Genomic DNA, 16103 nt, shown 5'->3' with positions numbered 1-16103 from the left:
TCCTCTATATCTGCATTAACTTTACTTTCTATAAGAATGTGGCTAACAATTCCAAACTAAGTTTATAACTGCAGCACTCTTCACCCCCCCCAAAAAAAAGACATATGACACAGCAGTAACATTTATGCCAATTGTTTTACTATACAATAGTATTCAACTGGTCATATAACAAAACCTACCTGGAAGCTCCTCTTGTGACTCAGAAGTAGTGGTGCCGTACTCTGCTCCATTCTGCTGTGAGCTGTCATGATAGAGGATATTGACCAGGAACTCTTCACTGGTGGTAAGAGGTGGTTCTATAGTAGGGTCTCCCTCACTTAACCTTAGGTCTCAAGCAATTGCAACTGCTCACCTTTGTGCAGTGGTAATCATGTCAGTGGCCCTGTGGCGCACCTGTTCATAGGTTCATGGAGCAAAGTATGGCACCACTCCTTCTGAGTCCCAAGAGGAGCTTCCAGGTAGGTTTTGTTATATGATCAATTGAATATTGTTGTATAGTAAAATAATTGACATAAATGTTACTTCTGTGTCATATGTCTTTTTTGGGGGAGGGGGAATGAAGATTGCTGGAGTTATAAGCTTAGTTTGGAATTGTCAGCCACATGTGTGGCCAGCTATAGACATGATGTTCTCAACAATTTGTTGCCATAATTGTAGCCTGTGTGCCATACTGGGCAGACTCCTTCCCAGTAGAAATGCCCCATGTTGATAGAGACCGTCAACAATGGTGTTGTTTTCTGCATCACTGAATGGGGCTCTCTGCCTCACTGACATTGTTTATGTCCTAAAAGGCAACAGAATGGTAATACACATAAATATCACATAACTACAAAGTAACTGTTTCCAGATAAAGCAGTTAAGGTAGGCAGTCAGTAGTACCCACTGGAAAAACATAAAACAGTATACAGGTGTGAAATACTAACAATAGGCAGGATGCAAAACAAGGAGAGTAGCAAGAGCTTGTATGTGCCATAGCAGTAACTCAACTGTACTCCACCCAAAAGAACAGTCCATTCTAGTTTGTGACATAACAGTAACTTTTCTATGCTCCCCCACCCACAAAACACAGGCACATGAACTATTTTGCTAATAAATCATCTTTGAAATGTTAGAAGTGCTTTCAAAGGACCTGTCCCTGAAACATTTGTACATATTTATCACACAACATTCTATTTTATATTGTCAATCATATGTACCTCTGAAATGGCTTGACAAACAAGGCCATGTCATCAGTACACTTCTAACTAATGCATATAGATAAAAGTGAAAAAGCTTTTGCTTCACATTATTTATAAATGTATTCCAGCATATGCATTAAGTAGTTAACAAAATGGGAGTATACCTGCTAGAGTTCAGTACTCTTCTGTAAAGTTATCTTGTAAAGAAATATGCTTCTGTGAAGTCCTGCAAACATGTAGCAAGTGTCCTCACCATTAGTCTGACTAGCTACACATTTGCCTTTCTGTAATGGAGTAGATTATTAATGGATTGTATCTGTCTTAGCTTGTGTTTCAGAGATGCTAATTACAGCATAATCAGCTGAATTTCATGCTAATCAGCCAATACTGTGGAGCTGTTCAACAAGTTATAAAGCATCCACATAGACACCATGCCGTTTTTTCCTGCAGATTTCAAGGGTTGTGGAGTACAGATACAAAAAGTCTACAGAGAGAGAATGTTAGGAGCTGCTGCTGCTTTAATCCATTTGTATGTGCTAGAGGCTGCAGGCAATGCTACTGCTGTTGCCAATAGGTCTAGGCTGAGATGGAGAAGTTTTCATGCTGCATTTAACTTATCACAACATACAGGACATGGACATTGTAGAGTGTGACATGGTGGACAGGGACACACTACGGGAACTCTGCAACCTCTGCCAGACTCAACTCAGAGACAGAGCCTTTAACTCCCCATCTATTGGCTGTGTACTGCTTGTATCACACTCAACCCTGAACTAACACTGCGGCAACTGCTGCATTTAGTAAAAAACTCATGAAAAGACTGAGTACACATCATATGTATTTACAAAGTAAGTCCTGAACATGTACTGTATTGTATAATAATATTATGGCATGTCCTTGTATTTCATCACTTGGTAAGGTAAGCAAGTAAAAGGTGGGAGATTTGTACAGAAATTAATGTAATGTGACAATAGAGAGTTATTTGACTTGTATGTGTCCATTAGAATGTAGTAGGCCTCAGGCATCAAAGATTCACACATTCTTACCTCTCCAAAGTACTTATGATCACTGCATGCTTTCAGTTTAGCATCATATATTTGTAATTGGAAATCATTACAGAGAGAAGTTAGAAAGTAATGAGACACATTGAAGTTTCTGACTTTACAAACTTCACAAGATCAAACAGGCAGGATGGAAAACAAGGAGAATAACAAGAGCAAAATATCCTTGTTTGTGCCATAACAGTAGCTCAGCTTGGTTCCACCCTCAAAAGAACACTGTACCATTGCATGTGCCATAACAGGAACTCACCTTTGTCCCCTTCCCCAAAAGAGCTGTCTATGCTCGTTTGTACCATTCAACCTGCTTTTCATTTGATAGCAACTGCATATCATAGTATTCCTAGTTAATATCCTCACACATTTTAAGGTATATAGACTGGCTTATACGCTGCATGTCTCTGAGTACTGGTCAGATAACTGATGAATGACCAAGAAACACAGAAAGGAAAGAGAGCTATATATTTGCAAGCAATAATCATAACAGGTTGTGTGATCACTAAGGTAACTACATCCAAATTTAGTAAATATAATAAATGTACAAGTAACAGTTTATGCCTTGATATCAGTGTACATTCAGTTGCACTTGGTTGTATGAGGAATTAATTTCTTTGCTGAAGATTTGTTTGTGTGGCAAAGATTAATAAGGCACCCATCCTGTTTTCTGAATGTGCATTGGAGTAAGAGTTGAAATTCAGACCTACATATCTCATGTGTACTAACATTTTCTACTGTCTATGTCATGGGTTGATTTTCCTCATTTCAACTATTTCTCAATTGTTTTCTTTTTCCTTTTATTTATTTATTTTTTTGGCTACTGTTGGAGTGATATGCTGCTTAGCACAAATGGGTTTGGCTGTGCTTATCTGGTTTGCTTGTAAAGTGTCAGTGAACAAAGAAGACAAATGGACCACCTAGGTAGCGGAAAGGACCCAGACAGCCGCAAACATAAACCAGATGCTTTCAATTAATACTATTGGCTATCACACAAACATGTTACCTGCCAGTGCGCACCCTCGAGTACCATGTTTGCGAGATGGTAAGTGATGCACATTTTCAAATGATGCAAAACCAAAAGGTGTGCAGTTTCAATAAGCACAACACCTGCAATTGGTGGGAAAACATCATTCTGTATTGGCCTTGATCTATGGTAGGCCCAGCAGGCATTTGTGGAGAGGTTTTGAGATTCCATGCTCAAAGAGGGGGTGTCCAGGAGTCCAAAGTGTTTGTTGGACTCCTAGTGAATGAACATGGGCCCAGGCTGTTGCAGAGGGATTATTTTGGCTCAGATTACAAGTCAGAGGCATGTAATAGTCTGGCCCAGGCTCTGAACAGTGCTACCAGTATCACTCGTACTGGTGAACAATGTAGGAATCACTACAGAGACCTCTGGATCAGAAGAGGGATACCCTCAACCATTGGATCGAGGAATGTAGGACTGGGGCACCCCACAGATGTGTAAGTATCATTTACAATAGACTACTTGTAAGAGTTAAAAGCTGGATATAGTCAGGATTGCTGTTCATAATGGTATTCTGATCTGTTCTTTTTTTCAGCAGCTGTCACAGAACAAGAACTGAATGCACAAACTCATGCTGCTAGATTGGCATGGATGTGAGAAGCATGTGGTATGTATGCATCTGAACAGTACTGTTATTATAGCATTAAAAGTAAAAACACTGTTTTTAGTTTATTATACAGTTGTATCAAACTGAGCAAGCATCTCTCAACTGTAACAGGAAAGTATGCATGCATTAGTCTGTAGGCTAAAACAACAGCTCAGTATTAGAGAATAGTCAGAGGTTGTGGGTTCGAAAACCACACTTCCCAAATTTACAATACTGTTAAGTTTTTATTAATATTGCAGCATAAATTCAGACCTCTAAAGCAGTGGCAACAATGGCCTGCTGTAAACTGTAATCAGTATAACTGGAAGATGCATATGTGCAATATATGCACACATCAAGGATTGCTTGTTGAAATCTGTAGTATAGTGTGCATCTATTATGAGTTGGTTAGTCTTAACAGTAAAAAAAAGTTATTTGTTAGGAGTTAGTAGTGTTAAAATAAAGGCAACAGGACAGAGACAAATAATTGTATTAATGCATTGTACGTCACATATGAAGTTACTAATGTTCTCCCTTGTTTTTCTCTCACCCCAACCCTTATCTTCTTTGTTTTTTTTTTTGCTTTAATTTTTTTTTATTTTTTCCCACTGCACAGTGGGGTAGACCTGCTGCATAGGATCCACCTGGTCCCATTTCACTGGCTATGGCACCAAGGCCAACACTTCTGTTTTTTGCTATTGCCTCTCAGTGCTGCTAGATGCTCATCATTGTGCAATTATGCTTTAAAGATATGAAATGGGGAAGACAGGAAAATGGTGAAATGGGTTGCAAGCTGGAGGAAAACAAAGTGAAAGGACAGCAGGAATGTGCAGAAGAGATGTGGGAAAGAGCCATAGATATCCATTTCTTCAACAGTAAAACATTATCATATATGCAGAATATTAGCTGAGTTTGGCTTGTCACCTCCAGAGTGAGGGGTGACCCCAACACAATCATGTTATATAGCCAGTTGTACCAAATCAAGGGTATCAAGAAGACATGTGTGAAATGGAGAGCTATGTATGGGACAATTTTTTTTTGGGACAGGTGCCCTTTTTTTGGAGAGTGACAGGAATGTTGGGGAAAGGACACCGGTATGTCTGGGTCAGGTAAGTTGGGTAGGTGAGGAAGCAAAAGCAGACAGACAAGACACAGGGATGGTGAAGGACACAAGAAGTGGGTGAACACTATGGTTGGGGAGAGGGTGGGGAAATCAAGGTCCCATGTATGTCAAGCTAGGTGACAGTGAGAACTGTCATCACTGTTACCTCACTGCACCACTGGCTGCAGTGCCTGATGTCTGCTTCTCCTTTGGGTATTTTGAACCAGGATGGAGAGCAGGCACTAGGTGTATACCCACAGTATAGTGCAAAATCCAATACACCATCCCTGGCAGTTCTTCTCGGATGATAGAGTCACCACCTCTGCCACTGCTCCCTGAGGGAGCCATAGGTCTATCCTTTGGGCAGAACTACCTGAGGGGCCAGGTAGTGCAGGGGCAGCAGAGGGGATGCTGTCAATTCATGCAAAAGACATACTGGGCAGTGGTACTGTAGACGCTGGGGTGGTGGCAGGAGGATCCTGTGGGACAGATCTAACCTGCTGATCAGTGGGGAAAAACAAATAAAACAAATGTTAAAAAGAGAGAGAGAGAGAGAGAGAGAGAGAGAGAGAGAGAGAGAGAAAAAAAAGGAGAACATTAGTAACTTCATATGTGACATACAAATCATTGATGCAATTATTTGACCATATTCTGTTACCTTTACTTTCAACACTACAAATTCCTAACAAATTTCTTTATTACTTTTAAGACTACCCATTTCATAACAGATGCACGCTATGATACACATTGCAGTCAGCAATCCTTGATGTGTGCATATATTGCACATATGCATGTTCTAATTATACTCATTACAGTTTACAGCAGGCCATTTGTGCCACTGGTGTAGAGGTATGAAGTTACATAGCAATAATGATGAAAACCTAACAGTATTATATATGTGGAAAGCGTGATTTTTGAACCCACAACCACTGACTACTCTCTAATACTGTACTGTTATTTTGTCATACAGACTACTGCATACATACTTTCCTTTTACGGTTTAGAGATGCATGCTCACTGTTATTTGAGAATATGGAACCGTTGCATTGTGCTGCAGACTAAGGCATGTATAGTTTCTTTTACAGTTGGGATATGCATGCTCAAGTTTAATACAACTGTATTAAATACCAACTAAGCTGTCCATAATTTTTAATGCTACAATAACAGTATTGTTTTGATGCATCCATACCACACGCTTCTCACATCCTTGCCAATTGTGTGGCATGGGATCTCACATTTGATGTTTGGTCTGTGGTAGCTGTGGAAAAAACAGAACAGAATACCAATATGAATACCAGTCTTGACTATATTCAGCCTTTAACTCTTTCAATTAGTCACTGTAATTGATACTTACACATCTGTACTAAATTCCCTGATTCAGTGGTCAAGGGTATCCCACTTCCTCCTGCAGAAGTCATCAAAATCATGTTGGCATTGTTCACCAGTGTGGGGATACCTGTAGCACTGGTCAAAGCACTGGCAATACTATTCTAGTCTTCAGACATGTATTCTGACCCTGAACAGTCCCGCTGCATCAACTGGGGCCCATGCTCCTTAACTAGGAGTCCAGTAAAGATTTTGGACTCCTGAACACCTCACCTTTGCACTCAGAAGCACACTCCCTCAGAAACACCAGACATGACTACCATAGATCAATCCCAATGTAGAATGAACATTTCCAGCCTATTGCATTTTGTATCCTGATGTTTCCCCCCCAATTGTACATATTGCACTTACTGAAAGTGCAGACTTTTTGGTTTGGTAACATTTGAAAAAGTTATGCATCGCTTACCATTGTGCAAACACACTAATCAAGGGTGCGCACTACTGGGCAACATGTTTGCAAGATAGTAAGCGATGCACAACAGTGGCAAGCAATTAATTTCAAGGGTATTTGATATACAGGCACTTGTGTAACTGCGTTAGTCAAATGGGGAGACCATGGCAGTCCAGATAGCAGAAACATACTTCCATGAACATAGTACACAGTATTCCCACAGTCATAATTTTGATAATAAATGGACAATACATAGATAAATAAATAACTGACACAATATTAGTGTCTCAGCCCACACACATATAAATATTAATATCAGGTACGCTATGTCAAGTTGTGTAAGTGAGAGTGACTATAATTTGAAGTGGAACAACATTAAAAATGTATGGAATAAGCTGTATTTGAACCCTGGACCATGTGTACAGTAGTCCTACACTTACAGCTGTTGCCACAAGAAGGTTGAGAAAACAGTTGTGTATGTTGCACTTCATTGCTATAATCTGCAACATCACAACAGGAAAACAAAGTTTGCAAACTCTGTACTAGATCCCAGGACCATCTGCACTCCAGACCTGCACTTAACTGCTGGCACAGGATTACTTACTTGACATTCCTTATCTTAGTATTCATTGTAAGGTTCTCACTGTTAAATCTCAGTGCAAGGCCACTTACCTTGTTTGAGCAATGGCGAATAGTATTAATTGAATGCATCCGGTTTATGTTTGTGACTGTCTGGGTCCTGTCTGAACCTGAGTGGTTCATTCATCCAGTTTGTGCACTGCTGAGCTTCATGCAAACTAGATGAGCTTGGCCAAACACGTTTGTGCTAAGCGGTGTATCATGCCATCATTGGCCTAAAAAAAAAAATGGAGAAATAGATGAGATGAGGAAAAACAATCTATGGCAGTGCCCCAAACAAATTTTAATGAAGAAAACTCCAGAAAGGGAAAAGCAATTGCCGTGCTGTCATGCAATCTGCTTTCATGGCCAGCAACCTTACATGGAAATGCTATCCGCATCATTCCTCCCAACTGTCCAGATTTTTGCCTCATATTTTTTTGGCTGTTCCTTGTAAAATTTGTGGTTTTCTGGAAAATAACTGAAGATTAAAGTCAATAAATAGTGACATACATTTGACTTTTATATTTCATATCCTTCAGAAAATGCATGCTAACACAAATCCTATTATTCAAACTACTTTCTATGTTTATAAGAACAATACTTAAAATCTGTCCTTATTTTTGGGCCTTTGTCACCCCATTATATTAGTCTTTGTCCAGATTTCTTGCACTAAAAGATTGAAAAGTATGATCTACATTGATATTAGAGGTTTTGAGGCCAGCAACACTGGTGCGAGCCATGAAACCTTGCTTATGTGCACAGCACCTCATTAATATGCATGGTGCAATGCTGTGTGATGAGCAAAATCACGTACACAAAAACACTCTGTGTAGGCTCTTTGTGAAACCTACATGGAGTTTGTTGAGCTCCTTTATTCTGCTGCTATAAGTTGAATCAGGAATTTCACATATAAGAGCATCTTGCAGTTGTAAAAAAAAAAAATCCCTGTAACAAAACATTTCCACAAAGTTCTCTCTGACTTGGACGTTGTTTTTTTCTTTAGCATTTTAGCCCAACCTCAGCTGTCCAGAGGGGGTGATTTTGCCAGTAAGTTAACTGAATTAGAAAGCAGGTTGAGTCTTAATTATATGACTTTATACCCCAGGGTCTTAAACCTGGAAGTCAATTTGAATTTTTAGGGCATTTATTTATTCAGTTTTCAATAAATTATTGTATTTAATATTTTTCAAGTATTACCATTTATATTGTTCTTTGAACATGTATTGTAAGAATGTGTTTAGTTATAAGTTAAAATGTGATGTTATTCATGCTTATTGCATTTTGGATATGATTGAATGATTAATTGTTAAATTATTCAATTAATTAACTGGGTCGCACGTGTATAAAAAGATCTGCCTTTTGTATGTATTTTATCCTGAGAAGGTGAAAGGCCAAGGCACCAGATGCACTTGGTATTAAAGGACACCGATTGAACAGCTTGGCTTTATTTTGCTTTGTTTGTGTTTATTTTTGTCACATTACACAAACTGCTAGATTTAATACCATGAAGTTAGTGAATATCACTTCTCTATTGTAAGAGAATGGGCCCTATTTGTATATACTGTGTGATATTTTGGAAGCACGGGAGGTTGCTGCACTGTCTTTTTGTATGTTTTTGTTTTTACTTCACACAACTTACAATGACAAGTATTTGTAAGTATAACTCTTTATGTTAACTCATTTACTCCAATGGAGCTGAGGAAGTTTGCACTGTAACTTCCAATGGGCGGAGCCTAAGCCTTTTGACAGAATCAAATTATGTCCTCACATTTCAAACAAATGTTCATATCTCTGGAACCATAGGGTTTATGAAAGAAGTATAAATGGCAAACTCTTCAGCACAAACTATGTTTATAGTGGTAGTATTGTTTAGGTTCTTGGTCTTAGGCCGAATTTTATAAATAACAGTAAACAGAGGAACTATTACATTTGTAATATTTTGTAAACAACTTACAATATCTCGGCCACCACTCAAGTTACGCACATACTGTCAGCAGCATTTTATTCATCTGGCTTAGAGCTTTCATATGAGGATAAGGAGTTTTGTTTGTGTTACTTGGTTGCTGAGATATTTAGAAAAAAGTGAACATTTTATCTATATAAATTAATATCATAAAAATAACAGTTAACATCTATTTATCTGCACTAGACAGAAGTCAAATATTAATGCAACTGCGTTTGTTATTGTGTAAGCTATAAGATGAAATATTTTATAACCTTGTACATAACATGGTTTTGGAATTATTAATGCAAATATGAACAAGCAATATTTTGACTCCTAGAGGTGTCAGTAGGAGTTAACTGCATATTCGCCTGGAGGTGTCACTTGGATGTAATGAGTTAAGAATACTTTTCTAAGTGGATACATTTATTAGAATAGAGTTTGGTGAGGTATTTTTTTACACAGTGATTTCTTGTGGTTTGCTGATTGTTTTTTGTTTCTCAATAAATGATGATCACAAATGTATTTCTTTACATTCAAAATATATTTTAATTTGCAAATCAAAAACAAAATGCTAAGAAAACTTGGACCATAAGTTGAAATGATGCAGCAGTGCGTTAAGAAGCTGCCAATTATTACTGGCCAAATGGAAAACTGTGAAACAGGTTTACTTAACTGATTATATCTATAGCAAATCTGGTCATGCTCTCCTTTTGTGTTATATACTACTATGTGTACTATAGACTAGTGTCGTGAACTACAGTACATATTTTCATGACTGGTAGAATTGCCAGTTCATGTAATTAACAAAATACTTTCTTCTGTCATCTTAGTGCTGTCCTAAATTGCATAAATTTCTTACTACAATTTTTTTTTGTTGTGATTCACAGGTTGTCTAGTATAAATGGACACGACAGGGATTTGTGGATTGTAACTTTTCTAAAGATGGACAACATGCTTGCTAACTACTCGACTAAAAATGAAAACACTTTTGAAGTAAATACTTCACAGCCTTCAAATGGGTCACTTGAAACAAACTCATCTCACTGTGACAATGTTACGATATCGGAGTATCAGTTTAGCCTTATTCCAGTTGTTTACAGCCTTATCTTCATTATTGGCTTTACAGGAAACAGTATAGTGGTCACAATTTTATACAAATGTATTGGTTTAAAAACAGTTGCCAGCATATATATTTTCAATCTGGCCATTGCAGACTTAGTCTGCCTTGCCAGCCTTCCACTCTGGGCTGTCTATTATGCTTTGAACTATGACTGGATCTTTGGCTCAGTGATGTGCAAAATTTGTGGCTTCCTCTTTCCACTTAATATATATGCTAGTATATTTTTTATCACCTGCATGAGTATGGATCGATACTTGGCTATTGTTTATCCTTTTCTGTCTCAACGAAGAAGAAATGTATGCCAGGCTCGTTTTGTTTCAGTTGCAGTTTGGCTTCTGGCTTGTTGTTCCTCAATTCCAGCAATTTATTTCCGTGAGACACGCTATCTGGAGAATCTGAGAGTCACCGCCTGCATCATGAATTTACCAGAAGAAAATAATGTGTGGTTTGCTGGACTGGCCTTAATGAAAAATACCTTGGGGTTCCTGATTCCTTTGACAATGATGGGCATTTGTTACATCAGAATTGGTGTTCATCTAATGAAACCTCAAGCACTCGAGAATAACAGAAATCAGAACAGAGATCACATTCTTCTGATGTTAATTGCAGTAGTTGTAGTATTCTTCACTTGTTGGCTTCCATTTCATATTCTTACTTTTCTTGATGCTCTGATTAGTATTAATGTAATAACTAGCTGTGATTTGAAAAACACCATTGACCCTCTGCTTATGTATGCAATTTGTCTTGCATTATCCAACAGCTGCATTAATCCTTTTTTGTACTACTTTATTGGAAAAGACTTTAAGACTGAGTTCCGTCGTTTATCTTCTGACAAGATGGCTTCCAGTTTAGGCAGCAGGAGAAGCTCAACCACTCGATACAGTTCTTTTTCAAGGAAAGGGAGTGATGCTAGAGATGCTGTCATACATGCTAATTGCATAAAAGTGGGAGAGAGCTGAAGTACCATTCATTTGTAAGTAAAATAAATAAATAAAACAGTGTCTTCTAGATGAAAAGGTAAAATCTTTGCATTGACATAGCATTTTTTTATGAATTTGCATTGGTTTAAGAAGTTGGTTAGAGGCATGTTTGCAAGGATTGATAAAGATACAAATGATAAATATTAGTATCACTACTACAGACTAACAAAAATGGGAAATATTGTTTTACAAATTAATTCATCATCTTAACTGAATTTCAGAAGTGCAAGCTATTTAATTCCCAAATGTTGTACCATCATCTGCGTATTGAAAAATGCACAAAAGTCCACTGCAGTCATGGTAAGTGCTACCTTGTTGCACATTTCTTACTGTAACACTGCTATGCAAGAACATTCTGCTTATGCATCATCTTGTACATTTTGCACAATTCTGATTGTGATGTTCCTAGAACAAGTAATTCAAGCTATTATGTAACTGCAACAGCGCACTTCTACAGTTCATCCTTAAGGTACTAGAAAGAAGATGGCAATACCAAGGTGTTCAGGTAGTTGTCAGAAAGATATACAGTCATGTTTACACAGACTGCAGGTAGGACATAGAATACGTTATTATAAAGCAACATTACAGTAAATGGAAGATTAGACATATTTTGTAGGAAAACAATTCAAAGTTAATGCATTGTAATGGAAACTGTGGCATTTTTAGCTCTGTTTTTCTTATCATTTTGAGATGCTGGTCAAAGCAGTTTGGACCTTTTGGTTCCAATCTTTCGGTCCATCCATCCAACCTTCCATTTGTACAGCCATATACCCCCCATTCATGCATTCATTGATCTACTAATTTTCTAAATAGTTTGTCTTGGTGAGGGTTTGTTAGTATCATGCTGAGCACAGCAGTCCAGATTTTTGTCTCCATCAACAAGTAAAAGCCAATTGTGTAGGATCTTGAGTAGACAAACTGGGACATATAGTAATGTCTTTTGGCTTTTCCCTGTTAGGGGTCACCACAGTGGAACTCCGGTCCACTAATGATTGGCAGTGGATTTTTACGGTGCCTAGTTTCCAGCCTGACGCCCTCCCTTCAAAGAAGGCACACCCATTCACGCATGCACCTACCTGCATGTCTTTAACATCACTCAACCATGGGGGGAACATGCAAACTCCACACAGAAGGCGCTCCAGCTGAGAATCAAACGGGAGAACCTCTTGCTGTGAGGCAACAACATTAACCGCTGCACCACTGTGGCCATTACAAACTGGGACATATAATCCCTCCCAAATATTTCAAGCAAGAAGAGATATAAAATCCCTATTGGATACCTCAGGTTTGCTCAGGGCATCATTCCAATAGGAAGTGCCTGGTACAGCTCCCATAGGAGATGTCAAGGTGATATCCTCATTAGACACCCAAACCACCTTAACTAACTATTCTCAGCTTAGAAAAACAGTGTTTTCTCTGACATTAATAATACATTCATTAATTTATGATTTGTTGATTGGAATAATGTACTGCTTCATAGCAGACTGATTTCAGACCTAGCCTTGGTGCTGTCAGATATCACAGTCATTACCACAGGTGGATATACACTGTATGCTGCATAACTATGACAGTGTGTAGAATAATAAACATATGATGTAAGTATCAGTTACATTGTATTTAGGTAAGATGCTACATGATCTAAGACAACATTTGGTTGTAGAATATGCCCTTATAGTTCAGCTACTTATACACTACATGCTTGAAGATGAACACTCGTTTTTATAAATGAGCCTAATGACTCCCTGATTTGTATATATATATATATATATATATATATATATATCAGAGTTGGTGGGACTTGGAGATGTCAGATATAAAGTTTGGGGAGGTAGAGGCAGAACATTCACATCAGGAGGTCAAGGAGGCTGCTCCCCTTGGAAAAACAATTTGTGTAAATATGGGAACATGGAGGTGGCATAAGTGATGTGCTCTGCGCATATGGAGTTCTTCCTAATGTTGTAACTCCACAATATTTTACAGAGCAAGATGCAATGAATACACCATGCTTTGAAAGTTTAGTGCAGCTGAAAAGAAAGACAAAATGATACATGCACAAAGATAATGCTGGTGAGATAAACTATGTTAGGATAGGGATGTGAGAGATGGAAATGTATGCTTTTTTTGGGAAAAGGGAGGGTGGAAGGGGAGTACAGGGGGAAAGGATAAGTGAGACTATCAGCTAATTGCAGTTTGACTGAAGCACTGACATTTGGATTTATCAGCAAAATCCTGCAAGATAGAAGAACTCTTCTGTCTGTCATGGACAGTGAACATAACTACCCTGTGAAGGAGTTTCTTTTCTTCTATTGTATCCATGCTTTCATGTTTGGTCACTACCCAAAGATTATGACCATAAGAAAGGATTGACTCATAGACACATTCATAAGCTGACAGCTTCACCCTATGACTCAATACTAAGTTCACCACCAGAATCTGGTAAAATGTCGTCAGTGCTGATGTCATTACATCCACCTACTGTTCAGCCTCATCCCTTCTAAAAACCTGTTAGGTGCATATTTCCAAATGTGAAAAAGTTCCATATATGCAACTTGAGCAAGTGAGAAGACATTCCCATCAGCATATAATTTCATCATCTGTAATGATTCCCTGTCTTGGATGGAGCTGTGTAACTGATTTTCTCATTTAGACTTGATGTGCATGATTGTTTCTTGACCCCTGTCTTTTATCAACCTATAGAAGTCTTTTAGTTTTGGAATTTCACATTTATTACTGATGGGTTGAAAGAGCAATTAAATCTAGTCAGCCACTCTAATTAATCCTTACCCAACATACTAGGTTTTTACGTATTAGTATGAAGTTGAAAGTACTACCACCATATAATTTTATGCTTCCCTTCATACTCAGGTGGTACAGTGGTGCAGCAGTTAGCATTGTTGCCTCACAGCAAGAGCTTCTTCAGTTTGATTCTCAGCTGGGGTGTCTTCTGTGTGGAGTCTGCATGTCCTCCCTGCATTTGCATGGGTTTCCTCTGGGTGCTCCAATTTCCTCCCAAATTCTAAAAGACATGCGTTTGGAGCATTTCTCTATGGGCTTCCACTGAAAATGGGTTCTGTCCCAGTTAGTCTTTCGTGGTAAACAGATGTTAAATAAATAAATAAATAGTCAAAGTAGAATGCCTGAATGGGGTGAAAGGAAAAAGAAACCATTTCCCAGACATTGATAATTTAACAAAAATAAATTTTCCTATCCAATTGCAACACAATATCACTTTATCAACTTGAATTTTCAAATGACTCCATATCCTGATTCCCACATGAACATGTATCTTTGCTTTATTGCCCATATACTTTAAACAAAATGTATTCTCAAACCAGTCTTGCATTCCTCTTGGGTCCCTGACTTTGCTTGAAGTATTGTCTGTACTGCTGTTTTTCCTTTTCAGAATAATATGAAATTTGGATTCAAACCACATTGGTTGGGGGGTGTTTCTAACCTGAAAATAATGTTGCCCAAATTCAACAGCACTATATGCCCATAGGGTAGGTAATCCCTGCCCCTCTTGGACTGACTAATACATTTTTGCTTAGCTATGCATGGTTTCTGTACTTGCCAAAAGTAATTGAAGATTTTTTTGTATCATTTAAGTTTTTGTTGCTTCAAGTTAAATATGGAAGATGTCTAAGTATGAATGGTATCTTAGGCAGTATAAACATTTTAATAACATGAATCCTAGAAAGAAAGGGAAGGGAGCAGTAATGCCACAAATTAATATGCTCATTGATTTGTGCCAATAGTGGTTTCACATTCTAGTCTTGTAGCTTATTAATATGTGTTGCCATGGGAATCCCCAAATAGGTATATTGCCGGATGTTAGGCAAGGGGGAATATGGCCATGTAGCTAAGTTTTCAACCTCCTGCACCATACGGAGAACATTTTTGAATTTATATAATTTATTCACAACTCTAACCATTTACTAATCATCTGCAAGCCATGAAGTGAATGTATATTTAGCATTTAATTTTTCCACCCCCCCTTTAATGAAATGTTGTTGTAACACGGTGTCTAATACATTAACCTCCAATATAAATAAGTAATGTGATAATGGACACCCCTCTCTAGTGCCCTGAATAAGTTACTGAGGGGTAATAGTCTATTAGTGCTCATCTTGCACTGAGGATGGCATATAATAGCTTAAATGTCCAAATAAAGGTATAAGCCAAAAGAAAACTCTAGCAAGAATGCCATTTAGCTGAAACACCTGATGTCCTTAAAGGGTCATTCGCATATATCCCATGTTGCCTCTAATACAAGAGATTTAAGGAATCGCATAGTGGAAAGTCTAGCCTTGCTAGATTTTTCTTTTGTTTTTTTACTGATTGTTTTCTCTGTGTGACCTTTTTACTCATTGTTCTAGTTTGTTGGTTGGGATATTTTGCAGACACCCTAATAGTAATGGATATCTGTTGGGCACAACAATCCTGTGTTTCCAAAGGTTAACCAAACATTCCACTTATGTTGTACTGATAATGCCATAAGAAGACTGAAACATAAATGTTCACACCTAGTGGGATTTGGCTTTATTGGCTTAAATGTGTCCATAAATAGACTTAAAAAGTAAAAAGAAAAAAACATGGACATTCAGTGGTCTAGTCTTGACAGATTTTTCTTTTGTTTTTTTACTGATTGTTTTTTCTGTGTGACCTATTTTCATTGTTTAAATAAAGGTATAAGGGAATCCACAAGCAAGTATTAC

At 37.9% G+C, this 16103-nt stretch overlaps 1 protein-coding gene across 1 annotated transcript in view; it reads left to right on the top strand.

Moving 5' to 3' along the window:
• Window positions 1-16103, top strand: part of AGTR2 (angiotensin II receptor type 2) — a 67806-nt gene that overhangs the window by 27326 nt on the left and 24377 nt on the right. Inside the window, exon 2 of the mRNA XM_044057457.1 lies at window positions 10176-11381. Within this exon, the coding sequence (XP_043913392.1) occupies window positions 10231-11367 (1137 nt within the window). The 5' untranslated portion in view covers window positions 10176-10230 and the 3' untranslated portion in view covers window positions 11368-11381. The remainder of the gene's footprint in view (window positions 1-10175; window positions 11382-16103) is intronic.

Source organism: Protopterus annectens, chromosome 15.part0 (genome assembly GCF_019279795.1).
Source record: "Protopterus annectens isolate FY-2018-M chromosome 15.part0, PAN1.0, whole genome shotgun sequence".
NCBI lineage: Eukaryota > Metazoa > Chordata > Ceratodontiformes > Protopteridae > Protopterus > Protopterus annectens.
Note: the sequence above shows the minus strand (reverse complement) of the source record. Positions and strands in the feature narration are given on the sequence as shown.